Genomic DNA, 21,949 nt, shown 5'->3' on the forward strand with positions numbered 1-21,949 from the left:
TGGCCACTGCGTGTACATATATGAATATATGCATACATGTAAAAATAAAAAAATTCCGAAATCAACACTTGTTGACAGTAATAATTTGAAGATGAACCAGCATGTTCTCCAGCTCAAAACCTTCAACCAGACATGGAGAAATCTGTAAAAATTAAAATAAACAGAGCCGGAGAGCGTATATAGTGTAATACTTTTAAATCACCACGCTAAATAATGTATAAGAAAAAATCTGATATAAAATAACAACAGACCACATGGCGGCCAAACATGTGAAGGATTCAAAGATTTATTGTACTCAAGTATTAAAAACAAAATGGAAAAATAAAAGTCAAGCTTATATGAAACCATAGTGCGGGGGGTAGCCAAGTCTGTTAGTTTGTATATCGAATTGCTGAGTCCAGGCCAGAAGTGAATTCACCGGAGATTCCCAATATATAAATGGCTGCATCTTACACAGAGTTTTAAAATAAATGTTATCACTTTAAGAAACTGATCTCCCAAAATTTAATGTCTCACTCATTCCCTTTCTCTCACACACAGTCCACAAGTACTGTATGAAAAATCAGTCTGTGTTGGTGATATTAGGCAGCACGGTGGCTTAGTGGTTAACATTTCTGCCTCCCAGCACTAGGGTCATGAATTCAGCTCCCGACCATGGCCTTACCTGTGTGGAGTTTGTATGTTCTCCCTGTGTTTGCGTGGGTTTCTTCCAGGTGCTCTGGTTTCCTCCCACACTCCAAAAACATACTGGTAGGTCAATTGGCTGCTATCAAATTGAACCTAGTCTGTGTGTCTGTCTTTGTTTGTTAGGGAATTTAGACTGTAAGCTCCAATGGGGCAGGGACTGATGTGAGTGAGTTCTCTGTACAGCACTGCAGAATTAGTGGCGCTATATAAATAAATGATGATGATGATGATATTGTGAAGGGGGACATTATAACCACAGTGTTTTATTTTATATTAAGTATTTATCACAAATGTTCATTTACAGAGCCAAGCGACAGAACATTTTCATCGCCACCACTTTGTTCTGAGTCTGAAGAAGGTCAGATGGATTGTAAGCTCTGTGGGCTGGTAATGTATATTTGTACTATCAAATAAATAACTTTGCCTGAAATATGCAGTATATATAAAATGCAATCTGTCAAGATGATATACATGTATACTGCCTGGGTAGAAGAGTAACAGTTACTGTTCTGAAAAGAATAAATGAGCATTAAAATTACATAAGTCGTTTGCACCCAGAAAATGTAAATTTTGACACACAGTTATTAGACCAGTTACAGCAGCTCCACAAGAAACTAAGAAATAAAACAAAGGGTCTTTAAGAATCAAACACCAGAGGCTGCATAACAAACATCTTATGTTGTTTTTGGTGAAACAATCCATTCATATAAATGCATTATAATGAATGGTGGTAATCTTACATTGATGGAAAAACACATTTTTATCATTCTTTGCAAGCACGTTTGGGAGGTCATAATATATATAAATGAACTGTCAAGTAAATGTGTCACCCACTCACAGTGGAAGAAACCATTTTGTGGTCTGAACAATTATGCAGGAGGATACAGTCTATCCAATCATTAGGAACCATTAACAACAGTAAGATATGTGTGAAGGTGACTGATCCAATTTCAGTTTTCTTCTTCTCAGAAGAACATTATACAGAATAGACTATAAAAACGTATTTGCTTTTTGCAGAAGATCCCGATCCTTCTGTTCTGCTGTATTTTATGTTCGCTTTTAAAAACTTGAAATATATTAAAGGCCAAACAACACATAAAATTGTATGGTTTGAAACTGCAATCCCGATTTCTTCAAATGGCAAGTATACAAATCAGGCGGTTTAAATAATCCCACATCAAACCACCAGAAAAATGGCAGGATTTTTAGAACTGACTCTGATAGTCGAGCTAGCTCAAACCGCATTGCTTTATACTTAAGTGAAAAAAACCTTTCTTTGAAAAAATTATTGGACCCCCACACTTAAAGTTGACCGACTCAATGTTGAATAGCTCTGGGCCTCGTGGCACCCCTAACCAGTGGGTACCAGTGTACTATTAATAAAAGAGTAGTGCCTCCATTCATAATAGTTTAGATATTCCCTTCCGCACCTATTAATAAAATTAATAATGCCCCTTTCTTATTAATGAAAAGAGTAGTGCCACCGCTCCTGTTCCCTGGCCAGGGGTACCAGGAGGGGCCCAGTCTTATTCAGCATTTGGGTAAATCAGCTTTAGGTGCTGGGGCCTGATAATTTTTCAGGCCCCCATCCCCCCCAGAGGACCAGCCCGACGTGAGTACTGGCCTGGAAGTTTTAGCCTAAACCACATGCAGTTTGGGGTTTTCAAACCCAGATAGCAAATCTGACAGGTTGGGTTTGAAAACCGCTCACCACACTGGACCATAGTAAATTTACCCCTAAGTGTCTTTACAGATTGTTTTAGTTTTTACAAGATTTGTATAGTACATATTACAAATGTCCAATTATTGTTTAATATTGTTTTTCTGTTTGTATTAGGTACAAGATTCATCTAATGCAATTACCCCCATAATTACTGGGAGCACATACAGGTAAGTCTAGTATCTCATTACCAGCTCCCTGGTAACATCTCTTGTACAAATAAGTGAACTGCTTATGATATGTACAGATGTCAGTAAAGCATGGTCCAATTTGCCATTAAAGGGGGAAATTCCTTCCTGACTTCATACTAGTAATCAGAACTCACCCTGGACCAACACATATGTAGGCTTTTTGTTAATACTTGTTGGTTTATTTAATATTGCCATATATTTAAATTGCGTCAACATATTCTGCAGCGCTTTACCATTGGGACCAAATACAGTAGAAAAACAAAACTATGTATGAAAAGACGGACAAAGAGGTCGGAGAGCACTGGTCGCAAGTTTACAATCTATAGGAAAAAGAGTGTTTGATATATGAGGATAGGTGCCACATAGTGTATATTGGTCCAGGAATATTGCAATGCTTATCTTGGATCTATGTGATCCACTCTCCCACAATGTTGGTTTATAGGATTATAGACTGTTTGAATGTAAAAGAGGAATACACGCAAGTTTGAGTGAACTGTGTAGAGGGGTGGTAATTCAGAAGAATAGTCTAGGGGCTTAAGAGAGTGATTCGAGAATTTGATAAGCTTACCCAAAGAGGAAACCAATGTAGAGACCAGTGTTGTGATAGATAGATAGGTAGATAGATAGATAGATAGATAGATAGATAGATAGATAGATTGTATTACAATAGATATTACATGTTTACTAATGTATATCAAAATCTTGAAAATTAGCCAGACCACCTGAGATACAACATTTCCACAAGCCAATGGAATTAAATGGTTAAATGTAGTTTATGAACCATAAGGGAGCATAACATAAATACAATTTTGCAAATCACCTTAAGCTCCATGCATCAGTCTAATCAGAAGGTATAGCAGTATTATGTGCACATACAGATATTACATATGACCCTGTATAAAACTGATATTGTCTAATCATTGACTGATTTTTCTGAACATCTTTTTATTTTTCAGATTAGAGCTGAACTCTCCCGGTCTTTTCTGCTGCTCGGAGACTGGAATTAAATTTCAGGTGACGTATCCAGTGACCATTGAGTATGAACTGGATTCATGGGGTAATTATGTTACACTAATCCAGAACCAGACCAAAGGATATGAGATTATAGGTCCCCTGTTCAACATAAAGAGCAACATAGAACCTGGTGCTGTGTCGGCAGTGTACCTACCTCATTGTTTGTGTTTGAAAGGTAAGTTGAATGCTTGCTACATTTGTATGGTCAGGGATGGAAAACTGTCCCAGTACAACCTGCATTGAACTCTATTGTGTTTAATAACCTAGGTTTTGATATAGAACCATCGTGGATCAAATGTTTTCACATGAAAGACAAGAACATGGTCTTGGAAACACCAACTAGAATTGAGCCTTACTATGTTGTGTTGGAACATCCCACTTTCTCCTGTATCGGAGTTCTGATGTATCACTGGAACTTGTTACAGGATGAAATAATAAAGCATATACCATTTCATGGAAAGGTTCTACTATACTGTAAAATAATTGGGATAAATAATCCAGAATACAAGGAATATAGAATCCATCTCTATCTAACGCCCAGTTACATCTCAATGGAGAAGGTAAGTCAGTGATACACATCAATTACTATAAAGTGTGACTGATCTAATAATTAAATAAATTTGTCCTTTTGTACCCAAAATATCAGCTATGCTCGGTGACACTTCCCTAACTAACTGGTTTTGTGTATATAACACATAGGGGCATATTCAATTGTTGGCGTTACATGTAAAAGTATGCACACTATTACCATTATTACGCTAATAGTGCACGTAAATACTGTTATTACGGTACCGTTAACGCTGTATTTCAGCTCGCGGCTCAGGGAGCCACGAGCTGAAATCCGGCTTAGAATTAACGAAATAACGGTAATATATTTAACGCCGCGGGAAACAGCAACAATTGAGTATGCCCCATAGTGTAAAAATATATATTTACCACTGCAAATGTTGTACATGATAACATTGAACTGTTCAATCATTGTAATTACACTAAGACCTATTTTCTTTTAATAAATTAGAAAATGGTGAAAACTTACACATTAAAAGCGTGATCACTGCATAATTAGACAAGAGATTGCAATATCAAGTCTGATTCAAATTTGTAAGAAGTCCGTTGATGTTGAATATTGTAATTTGACCTGGAACTTGATATATAGCTGATAACCCATCTCTACCCAAAGGGGGTGAACCTGCAGATAACTAATTTATTAGCACATACTGCATATGCCTTCCTGCAATTTTTACTTAGTTCATTGTAGTTTTTCTCTCTTTCTTATTTTTTTTGGGCCTTTTGAGGCATATTTTTTATTTTGGGTGGAGGAAAGGGCAATATGTATGATATTTGATATATGACACAATGCTACTCTTTGCATACGCCTGCACTCATTGCAGAGAACTTAGCAGTCATGTAGTTTCCCAGCGTAATAACAAAGGAACGACTCTGTCTTATGATATAAAGATGTGGCTAAAAGCACTGAGAGAAGCTAGCAAGATAAAACAATGTATTTATTCAAAGATGAAGAAGGATATATAGAAGCCATTATATTAAAGTAATTAAAGGTGGAAAACCCAGTTAGTAGAGCATTGACCCTTAGGGCTAGATTTACTAAACGGCGGGTTTGAAAAAGTGGAGATGTTGCCTATGGCAACTAATCAGATTCCAGCTTTAATTTATTTAGTGCATTCTACAAAATGTCAGCTAGAATTGGATTGGTTGCCATAGGCAACATCTCCATTTTTTCAAACCCGCCGTTTAGTAAATATACCCCTTAGTTTAGCTTACACTATAGATTCATTTTTGAGGTTTGTGCTGTATAATCACTGTGTGGCAATTGTTTATATATATTTATTTGAATTACTTTCACCCAGGCTGTTCACAATCAGGAGACAATTGATGGATATTACAGAATGAGGAAACCTCCTCAGACAGACTGTGTGTACACCAAGAAGAATTACAATGTAAAAGGACCAGAGAGTGCATGTGTTGTGCCAGAGGTAATATGGATTTAAAAGGGTGATCAACGTTTAGGCAACTTTAACTTATTGTCTCATACACGCCATGTTGCAACTTTTATTAAATACATTGCTTTATCTATCTGCCTTCCTTAATAAACAACTGGTGGTTAGATTTTTCAAGTGTGTGTATACTCCCATGGACATGCTTTATCGTACCGAAATCCATTGTATCTTTTGATTTGGTTTTACAAACTTACTAAAATTTACATTCAATGATGTAACGATGTTGATCAAATGTGGAAGTGTCTATGCACCTACGACCAGCAGCGTAGGCAGATATCTGCACAGTATGTACAGAGTCACAATCTTTTCAGCAGAAGATTATGAGAGATGAAGATCACAAATATGAAGGTAAATTGTGTAGGTGTGTACTCATTATTGATCATGGTCATCTGGACTGTCAATCGCTAAAAAAATCTCAACTGAAGTAAGATTGCATAGGTGTGCACTAAATCATTAACGCCGTGGCTTCATTATATAAAGTTGCAGCCATATATTGACAGCATTTTTTTGTCATTTCATTTGGACTCTTTAAGAAAACAAGATTCCTATTTGATTTTCCAACCATTAGCGTTACATGACATGTTTTTTTTTCATCTCATTTTATATTGAGAACACAGTTTTTGCATTCACAACTTAAGCACCACAATTTTGACTTATGACTTTGACATTTCCTTACATTATAATGCCAATGTCCGACTAAGGAGATGCAATTAACAGTGTGTATGAGCTTTGCATTTTGATTGTCACATTTACAACTATCATTGTGCACATACTATTCTGTTTTGTTGGAATCACGTAATATTCTGTCTTGTATAATATACTAGAACATTTTTTTACAGTAACATTTTGGTGAAAATGAATGAACAACACTGTGGATGAAATTAATAATGTAAAATATTACTATGCTGTTCTCAGTTGCATAGTAACTATAGAGCATTGTTGGCAGAGTCAATAACAGCAGCTGCAAAGGTGCATGGAGCACATCTGCAGGTCACGCATAAGCCTCTTTGAGATGCCTGACACATGGGTTAAAACTCTCACCTGAGGTCATTTAGAAACCCCGAAGATTGTGCAGAGTGACCTTTAGTCTCTGAAAAGCATCTGTACAGCAATACCGCAGCTGACTAAATTGTTGGCTCTGTTACATTTCTGTACATATGGATCTTTCCAGACCACAGTAGCTATGGCGGCAGGCATATAACAGCCTGCTTTAGCTCAGGTAATGAAGCAAGTCATATGGGTATTCCTACTGCACAGCAACCAATTTGTTAATATGCCTTTGCATGAGGGTTCCCTTTTGCTGATAAAGCAGCAGTATTACAACATTGCTAATTAAATGCATGCCATGGGGGAGTTGATGCAACACATGTTTGCTTAGTACCACTGGTAAATGAATCAATATTTTGTGATGGTAAACTGTGCTTTTCCATCAATATAGAAACTATATGTGGGGCATCTCTTTTCATCCGTAGCCTGGTTTACACATTTCCTGGGGGGTACCCATGAATTCTTCATAAGGAGGGAAGGAATCTGAAATATTTCAAGGATCATAAGACAGGCAAGGTGGACAGGGGTGAAATTCCTTGAAGAGGAGGTGGAGTTGAACCCATCCTTTCTAAGGCAGAGGAGTTGGCCTAGCTTTGTCTCTGGAAGGGAGGATGAGGCAGCCATAAATCTGGAGCTTGCAGGAAATTTTATGGCTCTCCCTATAGTTGTGCAGAGTAAGGAGTGGGGTCCCACCATAAATAATATGTCAAATGCATGCATGACACTATATTAAAATGATTGCCAATCTATGTCAGACACCTGGATACCTGCTAAACGACTCCTAACAAAAGAAGCCAGTTTTCTTTTCACAGCTTTATTCCAAGACAAGTACAACAAAATAATTCAGAAGCATCTCAGAAGTTTCTTAGATGTTTCTGATCAACAGATCTCAAAGCAAGCTTTTATACACTGCATGTCTTATACTTTCTTATAAATTGTAAATAGCAACATGTGAGGTTGTTTTCTGCCCAACAACATTTCAAAGACCATCTGTTCTGTGATTAATCTCTACTGCAAAAATAAACTAGTTTTTGGAAATATAATTTAGTGACTCTTTGTTACCAGCCAGCAACTTCTTTCAAAATGTCAATATAAGCATATTTCATTTGGTAAATTTAAAATTACATTATATTGAGTAATCAATAAAACAAAAATGTCTGAACTATAGTTCATATTTGGTGTCTATCTTCTATAATGTATATTAGTGTCTATGTGTAACTTCATATAGTATATAGCATTTTATCTTTATATCTATAGTTCAGATTTCACTAAATGCAGTGGCTGACGTGCCCTATGGCATTGATACTTCTGGGTTACTATCAGTCTGTTCCAGGCTATCACATTCGTCCCACAACTTTAACAAAAATCAACAATACGCTACTTTCACAACATTCTCTTTCAACTACACCTTTAATATGGCTACAATATACAGGTTATAAGTCATTGATTACGTCAACATTAGAAAATTCTACTGTATTCTAATGTACAGATAAGGATATTAAATATTGAAGAATGGTAAATACAGTGTTTACCTTGTTAGTCTATTCATAAAAAAACTTGGATGTGAGATGTCTCTTGTCTTAAAACCAACAAGGCAAAATTATGTTATTCCCCAATGATACTGTGGTTGAACAGAGCTTGGCCAACAGAATGAATTAATCAATTGAAATGTAAATACATTCACATATGCACTAACTAGCCATTGTTTTTCTTGTCACCCAGACTCTGTTGTTCCATTGCAGTTACCCATCAGAGCCGTACCCCTTCACAGAGATCACTATTGATGGAAATGACACAATCACAAACATTGATTTATATCTGCTCCCAGAAGAGTGTGGCAGTCCTATTTGGAAAGCTAAGCTGACAAAAGGTAGGGTTTCCTGGGAGGTAGATTCAATTTTCTTACCCCAAAGCTTCAATTGGCTTCTACTGACATTATATAACTGATATATAATATAACTAACATAATCATATAAAAACAAGAGTACAATTTAAAAATAATAATAAGCTCTGTCTGCATTACTATTTTTATATATTTCCAACAAGAATCTTTCCAGAAGCTGGAACCTCAGCACAAACCTTCTCACTTTGGTATCCTGGCGCAGTTAGAGCACATGTTACTATGAAGAAAGAGGAAGACTAGTCTCCACACTTACTATTCAGTCAAAGGACATTCCACTCACCACTGAAAAGATACTATTATTAACAGAAAACTAACATATATATATATCTACCACTTGGTGGAATAGACACAATAAAATAATATTTAATCAAATAGCCTGAATCCATGTAAATAAATTATGTTACCTTCAACCTCAAATTAGCATCTCTCAATATAATCAGGTTGTTTGTTATTATGACAGCATGGTGGCTCAGTGGTTAGCACTTCTGCCTCACAGCACTGTAGTCATGAGTTTGATTCCCAACCATGGCCTTATCAGTGTGGAGTTTGTATGTTCTCCCCGTGTTCACTTGGGTTTCCTCCGGGGGTTCAGGTTTCCTCCCACACTCCAAAACTATACTGGTAGGTTAATTGGCTGATGACAAATTAACATGTGTGTTAGGGAATTTAGACCGTAAGCTTCAATGGGGCAGGGACTGATGTGAGTGACAGATATTCTCTGCACAGTGCAGCAGAATTGGTGACGCTATATAAATCTATGTTGATGATAATGATTATGGGGAAATCATCTCCACACTTTCTATACAATACCTGGACAGAGTATTTATCAGCACTAATAGTTACGTCTCTCACCCCTAAGGAGTGGAAACTATAAAGTATATATGTATTTATATATTTACTACAACAATCACTGTGGCATATATAAAAAGATAATAACATAATATTAATCCAGTATACCCAGGGAGAGTCAAACACCTAAAAACATATTGTATGTGAAATCTATCATCTAAATATCTCCTTATACACTACTGTTTCCCCAATAACGGAAAAGATATGTAGGAAAGATATGTATCTGCTAAAACTTATTTTACCAGGCCACATTATTTTACTAAGTCTTAAGAAACATGTAAGGAATTCACACTACATAACTCAAAATCCACCTCTAGACTATGATAACATACTGCACCCAGATTGTAAATCCACCACCTCACTGTGTGCCAACATTCTATCTATGTTCTCCTTTCTTCTATGGTTCTCTGACATTTGATGCAACAATAAAATTTCAAAGATCTCACAGAACAACCATAAACGTTTTGAAAGTGTTCCCAAATCCTTTGCTGATATTTCTTATGTGTTCTAACCACCTTTGTTTTGATGTGTGAGATGTGTGCTGTGACATGTTGTAGGGCACAATTACACTCCAATAGGTAAATAGATTTTTTAATGTTGCAAGAAAAGAAATATTTCATAGAATGCTTTAGAACTTTTTTGCTTGAATACAACTTGGAAATGTTATTTGCATGACATTTACAGGATTGACAGGCAGAACATAGGCTGCACCTGAGAAACCCCACCATATTGATGTGGTTAGCATTTTAATAAAATGGAGCACTTTTATCTAACTGAGTTTGCTTAATAGCTGGAATCTCATTGTTTCTGTCTGTATCCAAAAACATTATCATCTGTGCAGTTTCTCTTTAGCTTCTTCAATTGACCCAATCATCATCATTTATTTATATACCGCCACTAATTTCGCAGCGCTGTACTCACTCACATCATTCCCTGCCCCATTGGGGCTTACAGACAGACGCACAGACTATAGTCAATTTGTTAGCAGCCAATTAAGCTACTAGTATGTTTTGGAGTGTGGGAGGAAACCAAAGCACCCATAGGAAACCCACGCAAACATGGGTAGAACATACAAACTTCTCACAGATAAGGCTATGGTTGGGAATTGAACTCATGACCCCAGTGCTGTAAGGCAGAAGTGCTAACCACTGAGCCACCGTACTACCCAATGGAATATTATTAAGCCAGTTCACATGGTGGTTTCTTATGGCTTCAAATAAGAGTTACAATCAGTGAGCTTGTATTTTCCTATACTTCTATATAGATGATTAAGTCCACAAAAATTTACTTCAATATTGAAATTGAATATAACACCAATGTATTATATTAAATATATCTTGCCCAAAAAGTCGACATTCTTCTCATATTTCCACTTATACCAAATATATTATCCTCTCAGTAGCCCATAAAAAATATTGGTGTAACTTGTGGCAAAATAAGTGACCGATATCTGTACCTGATTTTTGAATATAAAACCTTAATAAATCATCAACATATTATCCTTGACTGTTTAACTGCTCCCAGTCCTAATTTGTGTTGGATAATGGTATAAAGTGAACTAACATCTGCACTAACCCAAAAAAAAATATTTTTCCATAAAATGTTTTTCAGTTTTTTTTATATTCATTGTGTCTTTTAAATGGGCCTGGATATTAATGACACAATGTTGTAGGTAATAATAAAATGGGACAAGTAAAACCGATTCAGGCACGTGCTCCAGTTAATTAATCCCTTTACTTTACATGATACTTAAAATATTTTATTTGTTCTTTTTGGCTTTATTGCCTCTGTTCTCTATTTACATGAGATTCCTGAAATTACTATAAAGCAACAAAACTTTAGGGAGATGAGAAGAATGTTTATTATGACAAGTTTTCTAATTGTAGAAAATTTGTTTCTAGGCGACATAACGGACATAAAATCACCAAAACAAGGACCTACGGTTCCGGAAGGTACGTTACAGTTATATAAGATCTGCTCTGACTGATACTACTTATGGGTCTGATTTACTGTTAGACGCAAGTGTATTTACTATGTGTAAATATGCAGCTTGTGTAAAATGTGTCACACTCTGCATCCACCTTGTGCTCTTATCTAGAATTGCACACATCAGTTACTTGCAGCCACTTGTGCGTGTGGAGGTTGATAACAGGTGTTCATGTGCAGTACAATGAGGGTGTGCAGATGCAAGTTTAGCACATGTCTATAAATGCATCTTATTTTTAGTTACTTCAATTACGAGTGTAAACTTTGCACCTATGCAAACTGGATGCAAGTTTTGGAGTTGATCAATGTCTTGGATGCAATTGGACATCTGTTGCATCCAAATCTAAATCCAACATTTATTTTCAGACTTACTGCACAATAGTTTTCCAAAAATAAAGGCTACTGGCGTAAAAAAAAAAAACTATATGCAAAATTAGATTAGTGAAGATTCTGTCATGTCACTAATAAAACGGGAAATAAACCTGCCGGGCTTGTATGAAGTTAAAGAATGTGATTTGCGGTATCCCAGAGTGTGACTGTTGTTGAATGATGATGAATAGTCCATACAATCTGGAATCTTGGCCACGGGTCACAGACACAGAAATACAGTCAAAGAAGAAAATATGGTTTTATAGCAGGAAATACAACAGAGAGGAATCAAGCTAAAAAAAACAAATACGGGTATATTTTTCTAGGCTAAGCAGGGTTCTAATCAGAGATTAATGAACCACCCAGTGTCTTGATTTCAGTGTTGGTCTTTGGTTTTGGCAGAACTTGGCTGGTGTTTTGATTTTACTTATAATCAAAAATGTAAATTTGAAGGAAAATGCTAAAAAAAACCCACATAAAATTGTGTATTTTTGAGCTACATTAGAATTTACATAATATACATGCATTTACACCAATTTGCAGTCTATGTGTAGATAATTTGTACTGTTTGTGGCAACACAATTTCTCACATTACACTCTGCTTTACTGTTGGAACCAGTCACCCAGTGAAGTATAGTCACACAATATTTACATTTATTTCTGTCTATGTATAATCTTTTTTAATCATCTCTTCTCATTGTATGAAGTGAAGTGTTTTAGTTTTACTTAAACTCAGGTTTGTCTAAACAATCATGAAATATTGACACAGAGATTTAATAATTTTTGAGTAGTATAAGCATAAAGACAGGTTGCTTACCTAAATATGATTCCAGGTTACAACCATCTAGAACCAATGCATCCCAAACCAGTTTTTGAAGGGTACCAGGGCACTTGTATTCATTACACTGGAGAGACTTGAAAGTACTCACTTTGAGACTGGCTTTAATACTGATATCATACCCCATAACAGTGGTTCCCAAACTGTGTCCCGTGGCTCCCTGGGGTACCACGGCGATCTCACAGGGGTGCCTCGGCCAGTACCATTTGCAAGCAAGGCAGGGGACTTCCTGGTAAATATTTTGGCTTAGGGGTGCCTTGAAGGTGCCTCAAGCTGAGAAAGTTTGGGATCCACTGCCCCATAAGATAACCCTACATGAGCGTATGTTTTCTGATCATTACATACAAAGGTAGATTGCAGCAGCACTACAAAGAAAAGCTTATTATAATGTTTAATTCATTCAAAGGCTCCAATCTCATACTAGGTATAATCATATTTTGTCATCTGCATCAGTTAAAAACATTGTAGCTGCAGTGAAGCCTTTAAAATATTATGATAAAGCCTCTCCTTATATATGTATGAATATAAAAATAAATGTAACTTTATGGACAAAGACTAAATTAATGCAGAATGAAGTCTGATGTAGAGGAGGATCCATGTCCAAGCTTACACCCAGTACCAGGGCATGGCAAGACATAATAACAAATGGACTATCAATAATAAAGACATAGAGAATAAAATACATACATCTATCTGCCTTACCTAAACCTCCCTACAGCTTTACACACTGAGCCAGCTGTAGTATGCAGTGCTCTAATGCTTTGCATCCATATCCCTGACCATCAGTGACAACAACTGTCTCTTTCCAAGGAGTCTAGCATTTACTGCTCACTGATTGGTCCAATAATATCATGTGTCCAGTGCATGGGCTTCTACAAGTTCTAATTTAGTAATTCCAGCAACCAAACCTCATGAGACAGAGATGCCAAGTAAAAGCTTCATTTTGCATCGCTTTCAGATCTAAAGACTGTGGGCTACATCAAGTCAGCCTTGACTCTGATGTTTAAAACTTAGATTTGTCTGATTAACCGAACCGTTATTTTCTATTTATAACGCCACATTATTAGACTATGTGGTCCCAATGGATGCTCACAGTAAGTTACCCAGAATGCATACATAGACACATAAGCTGATACATATTTTTTTAAAGCAGAGTGCAAGTATTTGTGGAAGGTTCATAAAATCTGAGTGTCTTAATGAGTGAAGTGCGTCCTTTCCAACAGTGGTGTAGTATCACATATATACATATGTGAGACAGGTGTAGACAGGTATGTTACTTTACAGTGTTCTCCACTTTCAGTGTAGTAAAATCTGCAATTGGTACATTGTATTTAAAAAATACTGTAGCAATTAGCATCTGGTTACTGTGCGTAATAATATGTATAATAATCTAGTGTGATCCCTGCTGTACCCAATGTTATAAATTTATAGACAACATTTAGGAACCTAACAATAATATTTGAAATTACAGATGTTTCTTCTGATATAGCTGAACCTATGAATCACTTTGTGGATATTCACCGGCTGAATCTGATTAGCATGATCTCTACGGTAGATCCAGTTTTAGATGATCTCCTGGACCAAGGACTGTTGACAGATGAACAATATGACACGATAAGACTCAGCAAACCAACCTCTCAAGAGAAGATGAGAGAGCTGTACAGTCATGTCAGGTCCTGGGGTAACGAGGACAAGGACGCGTTTTACCAGGCTCTGATGAGATATAACGCACCAGTTATTAGAAAGTTGAAAACTGGCAGAGTGAAATGCGTTAAATCCTCCGACACATCGACCAATACATTCAGGTGTACACTTGTCTAAGAATTTACCTTAAGAAACAATATGTAAAATTATTACAATTTTAATGCTGCTTCTGTATATAAAGTTAATAATAATCATGTAAAAAATAAAGGGGATGTCTGCTAAAAAGAAAAACTTACAGTTAGAGCAGGATTGTTTTAGATAAGGAAGAAATATGAATGGTGCATGCTCCTAATAGTGTAGTAAACTAGTATAAATACTAGTGGATTGAGTAAAGCACAAAGTGCTGCTGTACCTAATAAACATTAGTATCAGGATAATCTGTTATTAGTCATGAGGTCCTCAGTGTTCCTCCGTTAGAAAATGTATCAATTCCTTAAGTAACATGGGCAGAGAATGATCATTTAGGGCCTGATTCATTAAGGATCTTAACTTGAGAAACTTCTTATTTCAGTCTCCTGGACAAAACCATGTTACAGTGCAAAGGGTGCAAATTAGGATTCTGTTTTGCAAACAAGTTAAATAATGACTGTTTTTTCATGTAGCACACATACTTGATAGTCTATTTGTGCACTGAAATTTAAAGTTGATATTTGTGTGCTACATGAAAAAACAGTCAGTATTTAACTTATGTGCAAAACAGAATACTAATTTGCACCCCTTGTATTGTAACATGGTTTTGTCCAGGAGACTGAAATAAGAAGTTTCTCAAGTTAAGATCCTTAATGAATCAGGCCCCTAGTGTTGTACATGTTGAGCCCAAGTGTCATTCTAGTCTCATAGTTCTGGTAGCTTTAAAGAACTGTGTTGTCATAAGAATAAATATAGTGTGTGTGTGTGTGTGTGTGTGTGTGTGTGTGTGTGTGTGTGTGTGTGTGTTTCTGATCCAGCTGAAACATTGGGTAGTTTTTTCAGCTACATTGGTTAGTTCCTTTGGCCATGTCAAATTAAATAATAAAATTATTAAAAAGATCACAATTATTTTTTATATGCGCCAATTGATAACATATACAAATAAATAGCCAAAAAACACATCTGAAAGTCCCCAAAGGTACTAACATATACATAAAAAAAAGCCACTAAAAATGAGTAATAAAAATGAACTCACAAAATCCAAATTACAAATTAACATTACAAATAAAATTAAAATTTGGAGAAGTAATAGCTCATACTTACTCATAGAAATAGAGCAATTTGTTATCTTTCATTTAGACCAAGTGAGGACATAATAATAATTTAATAAAGCCAAACCCTTTGAGATATTAATTTCTCGATGTCACTACCTGTTTCGACCAATTTTTTTTTTTTTTTTGTGTTTTGCACATGTTCTCGAATATTTACTTTTAGTAGACGTGTTTTGTTTGGCTTTAGATTTCATACTTACGTGTATTATAATAGGTATATTACCTGGGATTGCCTATTGTTAATGGTACTTCTAACTTTTTTAGCATACTAATTTCATACTAATTAAAATTAGTAATATATATATATATTTTATTATTATAAGTAGAATTTTCACTTAGCCAGTTCAATTTTACCTATAGTTTCTCATCTTATATCGTATATATATTTACTCAATGCATGATATCTTTGTACTGCAGGTTCTTTTAATGCTACAAAACTGTAAAATTGAATGCATTTGAAGTGCAATAATTATTGGAATCTTATTTATAAGACCCACTTTATGTGTTAAAAGTAAATTTGATGTTGTAGTTATTATTTATGAATAACATTCATACATTCACTAAAATCCTCTAAATTACCATTTGAAGCTAAAACTATGTTGTCTATATATTATATAGACGCCTGTATAATTTTATATTCTCAAATTAAAGGTTACTCTCATACATACTGTATATATATTTTATTTCTCAACTACGTGTAAAGAAATTAGCAAAGCTATGGGCAGCATAAATCAAGATAAGGAACATTCTCCAGCATAATCGTCTACAGGATTATGGTTGTGCTAAATGTATCTGGATCTATGTAAATGTAGATATAACTATCTCTATATCTCCAACCTCATCTCTATTCACACTCCGTCCCGTCCTCTGCAATCGACCAATGACTGTTGCCTCTCCTACTCTCTAATAGCCTCATCTCACTCATGTATCCAAGACTTCTCCCGCACTGCCCCTCCATTGGAACGATCTCCCTCATTCTATCAGAACATCCCCTCTTCTGTGCAGCTTCAAATGAGCATTAAAAACCTATCTATTCTTAAAAACCAGTCATCCACTTAATTACCCACTTTGTCATTTCCCTCACCCTCTCTTCCCTTCTTCCTCTTAACTCCTTCTCGCCCCCTCATTCCTTGCGAACCTGTCCCATTTAACCCCTTGTGTCATTGGTATGTCTGCCCTTCCCTTTAGATTGCAAGCTCCTTTGAGCAGAGCCCTCTTTCCTCTTGTTTCTACCACTTTTAACTTTGCTCGCCAGCTACTTTGCCCACCTTCTTCTTGGGCTTTCTGCCACTGTTTCCACTCCTGTTTTTCTCTGCACCTTTTCAGTGGCTCTTAAGTTGTTAGCTGTGCCCATATTCAACTTTTGAGAATACAACATTTTGGAGCAGAACTTTTGCTTTATTACATATATAAATATATAAACAAAATGATAAAAAATAGGATACTCTTTAAAGCCATTCATATATCAACATTCTTTAGATCATATGTAGTGGCATCATGAATCTCACTTCACCTTATTTTGCTTAACCTTTTATCATGACTTTTGTTAAGTGTACGAGAAGATAAGATTGTCTGGTTTTCACTAAGGCTAGGTACACACTGGTGGTTTTTCATCCAATTATCAGGCCAATCACCCAATAAACGACAGCTCGGTAACATATCACACTGTGTATACTCACACGATGAACGACAATCGTTCCAAAGTGCCAATTGTTTTAATTTGGTTGGTTGCACTGTTTAAGAATCTCGTTCCAATCACCTTCTGATCTTCTAGTGTGAATGCACTCACGATCACGATATCCATAAAATTTACAGAGTCATGATCTTTTCAGCCGATGCCGGCAATAAGCATGTCCTGGGGGTAAATGTATCAAACTGCAAGTTTCTGGCGGGTTTGACAAGTGGAGATGTTGCCTATAGCAACAAATGAGATTATACCTATAATTTTGTAGAATGTCCTAGATAAATGACAACTACAATCTGATTGGTTGCTATAGTCAACTTCTCCACTTTTCAAACCCTCTGGAAACTCGCAGCTTGATACATTTACCCCCTGGTGACTAAATGTAGAAAGTGCTGTAGATGGAACAGTTTGTTCATTCTGAGACTGAATATTTTGTTTCAGAGTCATAGAAGCTAACGAAACTCCAAAGGACATGTGGATAGCTATAATAAGGTGGTTTTAATCAGTGTGACAGGAATGAGAGACTTGTGCTGTCATTCACTAAATGACTAGAGGACCAGATGAAGAGCACAGATCTGAAGGTAAATGTGTCTAGTATGTATTCATAAAATGTCCGTCCGAACCTTCAGTCACAGGTACAATCGTTGTTCATAACAAGTCGGTCGGAAAATTCTTCAGTGTGTACCAAACCTTAGAATACCTCTATTCAGACCATGTCAACTTTTGACCCCTTTCAGCTGAATACTGAATTAGAATTACTTATTTAACTCACTAAAATATAAATAAAATATAAAATTTATATATATTATTTTGCTTAATTGATACAATATTAATCATAAACAATCAATATTGTGTCAATCAGGTTGGCTTCCACATCACATGTTTAATATTACGGATATATTCTTTGTCTCTTGGTCTTACTTACATAAAGTAGGTTGTACCCACACTGAAGAACATAAATTACATATGTGGAGTTACATGTGATGTTGTGTCTCACATTGTACAGTTTTGCTTGTATCACATTGTAGTGTTTACATAGGTAACAACCCCACCCCATTTGAGATAACCAAATGGAGCGTGTAATGCTCCGGTCCTACAGATAGTACCTGTCTCGTTACCTGCAGTCCATTCATCTGGAAACTGCCATGTCCCAGCATCAGACATTCTCCAGTTCATTCATTCAGCTATATTCAGATCTGTGCAGGTGCAAGCCTATTGCACTTCAGGACCTCCTCCCACTTTTTCATTGGCTAAGCACTTCTGGAGCCCTATTTAAACCTCCTGGATTCACCTGAATGATGCCTGTTCTTCAAGCTCACTTCCAGCAGCCTGTGGTTCTGGTTCCTGTTCTCCTCGTGGTTTGCCTGTGTTCCAGTCTGCTCTCAGTTCGTGGTCTGTGCTAAACCATCGCTGTTCCAGTACCTATCTTACCATCTCCAGTGTACTTCATGGTGACAGCTCCGGTTCTCTCATCGCTACCACTCAGAGCTGCTACTACACCTGTGACTCATCAGCTGTTACCACGGGTTACCTCCGCTACTCCAGTCAGCTCTCAGCCTCTGGCCGTGTTGAACTATTGCTGCTCCAGTACTTCCATTACCATCTCCAGAGTACTTCATAGTGACAGCCTCTGTCCTCTCGTTGTATACCACAGAGCACCTATTCTCCTAGTGACTCATTGGCTGCTGACCATCAGCCTATATTATTGTTGTGCCTGTATTTATACCACTCGTCTGTGGACTCCATCGTCTCCATCCACTTCACCTGGCTCCCCCACATCGTTCTGCTGTACACTCACTCACGGGACCACGACCTGCAGACTAGGTGCAGCTAAGACCATACCTCCTTGCGGGGGTTCCTGGTGAAAACCACCTGTCTGTTAGACTCCACGCCCGTGGGTGGGCCTAGCCATGTTCAGCAGAGCCTAGGGATCAATTCCCTGTAGCCAACCATGACAGTAAGAACAGGCCAAATGTCTGATCCCCCGGTGGAGCCTTCAGCAAAAGACTTGCTACAGCATCTAGTTTCACGCATCGAGCAACAGGATAGCATCCAACGGCAACTGTTGCAGTGCTTCCAGACTCTGACCGGTCGCTTGGAAATTCTACAGGCTGCTCAGCAATCTGTTGCTGTCTCTCCTCAAGACCAGCGCTCTACTCCGCAGAGTCCATCCTCTTCTTTGAGACTACCTACACCGGTAAAATTTGATGGGGACCCCAAACTCTGTCGTGGTTTCATTAACCAATGCTCCATACAGTTTACAGCCCCAAAATTTTCCTTCCAACAGGTCTAAAATAGCTTACATTATCTCCTTGTTGTCCGGTCAGGCCTTGGCATGGGTCTCTCCCCTATGGGAGTGAGAGGATCCTTTACTCAGCAACTACATGGTCTTCTTAGCTACTTTCCGGCGGATCTTTGACGAGCCCGGACGAGTTTCTTCAGCCTCTGCCAGCATTCTCAGGCTTCGTCAAGGTGCCAACACAGTCGCCCAGTATCTCATAGAATTTCATACCCTTTCCTCAGAACTATCCTGGAATAATGACGCCTTGGTAGCAGCATTCTGGCAAGGGCTATCGGACAAAATTAAGGACGTACTGGCATCCCAAGAACTTCCTACCACTCTGGATGCGATAATCTCTCTTTAAAATAAAGTGGACCTTCGCTTTCGTGAAAGGTCAGTGGAGAAAGAACATCCTAAAATGTACAAAATTTTGCTGGAGATCTCTAGAATTCAGCTGTTACTATTCAGATCCATGCAGGTGCAAGCCTATTGCACTTCAGGACCTCCTCCCTCTTTTTCATTGGCTAAACACTTCTGGAGCACTATTAAAACCTCCTGGATTCACCTGTCTGATGCCTGTTCTTCAAGCTCACTTCCTGCAGCCTGTGGTTCTGGTTCCTGTTCTCCTTGTGGTTTGCCTGTGTTCCAGTCTGCTCTCAGTTCATGGTCTGTGCTAAACCATCGCTGCTCCAGTATCTCTCTTACCATCTCCAGTGTACTTCATCGTGACAGCTCCGGTTCTCTCATCGCTACCACTCAGAGCTGCTACTACACCTGTGACTCCTCAGCTGTTACCACGGGTTACCTCCGCTACTCCAGCCTGCTCTCAGTCTCTGGCCGTGTTGAACTATCGCTGCTCCAGTGCCTCTATTACCATCTCCAGTGTACTCTATTGTGACAGCTCCAGTTCTCTCATCACTACCTTTCAGAGCTGCTATTTCATCTGGGACTCTTCAGCTGTTACTACGAGTTACCTCCGCTACTCCAGTCAGCCTTCAGCCTCTGGCTGTGTTGAACTATTGCTGCTCCAGTACTTCCATTACCATCTCCAGAGTACTTCAAAGTGACAGCCTCTGTCCTCTCGTTGTATACCACAGAGCACCTATTCTCCTAGTGACTCATTGGCTGCTGACCATCAGCCTATACTATTGTTGTGCCTGTATTTATACCACTCGTCTGTGGACTCCATCGTCTCCATCCACTTCACCTGGCTCCCTCACATCATTCTGCTGTACACTCACTCACGGGACCGCGACCTGCAGACTTGGTGCAGCTAAGACCATACCTCCTTGCGGGGGTTCCTGGTGAAAACCACCTGTCTGTTATACTCCGCGCCCATGGGTGGCCCTAGCCATGTTCAGCAAAGCCTAGGGATCAATTTCCTGTAGCCAACCGTGACAACTACAATTACAATTAACACTTGTGTTCTTTTTCATCATATCAGCTGTATTATTCATCTGTTATGTGTCATTAGGATACATTTTATCAATTTAAATGTGATATGGTTGACTTATAAATAAATTTTATTTGTTATACCTTTAACATCGTGTTTGGTGTGGCTCCATTTTGACCAGTTACAGCGCTGTAATTTGGTTCTCAAAGATTAATGAACTGGTAACCAAACTGGTGTAAAAAAAAGGAGGCATAGTACTACTCAATAAGTAGACTATTTTATTAAAACCTATAATCTACTAAATAGGACACCCAATTACCAAATTTTTTTTTAAAAAATGCAGCCGAACAATTATTTGAGGAACTTTTAATACTTTTTAGATTAAACAAAGATTCTACGTAACTGTGATTACCAATTTATATCAGTTCAGCACCCAATAGAGCCCCTGTTGTATAATTTTTCAAACATTTAGAACAATCTTACTAAACCACTGAACAGACCCATGGCCTCATACAAATTCACTGACAGCAATCATTCACAGTGCAAAGATCAGAAAAATAAATTGATCAAGTTCTTCAGTGTTAAGCAAGGTATCAACCCTCTTATATCCAGGACACTATATAAATATTATATATACTATATAGATTAGAATGTGAAGCCATTATTTTCTTGAAGTCTTTTTATACCTGCATCAACTTGAATTAGGTTGTAATAGCAATAGAATAGAATATAAAGGCATTTTTCTCAAACTAGACAAAGCAGACTTCCTTATTGCACTATAAATTGTATTCTAAAACATAACTACTTCTGGTTTTAAGAGGGTTACTATATATAATTACAGGGCACAACCATGGGGAATAGATTTGCACCAAGTTAAGACAATCTTTTCAAAAGTTGATTGAAGGAAGAGCACATATGGTGGAATGATGAATTTAGCCCAGATCTAATCATATGGTGCAGTTGCAGTACGTTGTAGATGTCATCTTTATACACCAATGGATCTAGTATTCACTCACATAATATA

The 21,949-nt window shown here is 37.4% G+C and overlaps 1 protein-coding gene across 4 annotated transcripts in view; it reads left to right on the plus strand.

Annotated features, from left to right (window-relative positions):
- The window catches only part of LOC142097224 (uncharacterized), a 35,369-nt gene extending 20,441 nt beyond the window's left edge, over nucleotides 1-14,928 (plus strand). For 2 of the 4 annotated variants that reach the window (XM_075178888.1, XM_075178890.1), the window contains 8 exons: nucleotides 992-1,074; nucleotides 2,525-2,577; nucleotides 3,555-3,787; nucleotides 3,880-4,172; nucleotides 5,481-5,606; nucleotides 8,400-8,547; nucleotides 11,331-11,381; nucleotides 14,094-14,928. In XM_075178888.1, coding sequence (XP_075034989.1) covers nucleotides 992-1,074; nucleotides 2,525-2,577; nucleotides 3,555-3,787; nucleotides 3,880-4,172; nucleotides 5,481-5,606; nucleotides 8,400-8,547; nucleotides 11,331-11,381; nucleotides 14,094-14,443 — 1,337 coding nt within the window. In that variant the 3' untranslated portion in view covers nucleotides 14,444-14,928. Of the gene's footprint in view, nucleotides 1-991; nucleotides 1,075-2,524; nucleotides 2,578-3,554; nucleotides 3,788-3,879; nucleotides 4,173-5,480; nucleotides 5,607-8,399; nucleotides 8,548-11,330; nucleotides 11,382-14,093 lie in introns of those variants that run through there. The other 2 variants (XM_075178889.1, XM_075178891.1) reach the window with 2 other exon arrangements.
- Nucleotides 14,929-21,949: the final 7,021 nt, after the last annotated feature.

Source organism: Mixophyes fleayi, chromosome 7, assembly GCF_038048845.1.
Source record: "Mixophyes fleayi isolate aMixFle1 chromosome 7, aMixFle1.hap1, whole genome shotgun sequence".
Classification (NCBI taxonomy): Eukaryota; Metazoa; Chordata; class Amphibia; order Anura; family Limnodynastidae; genus Mixophyes; species Mixophyes fleayi.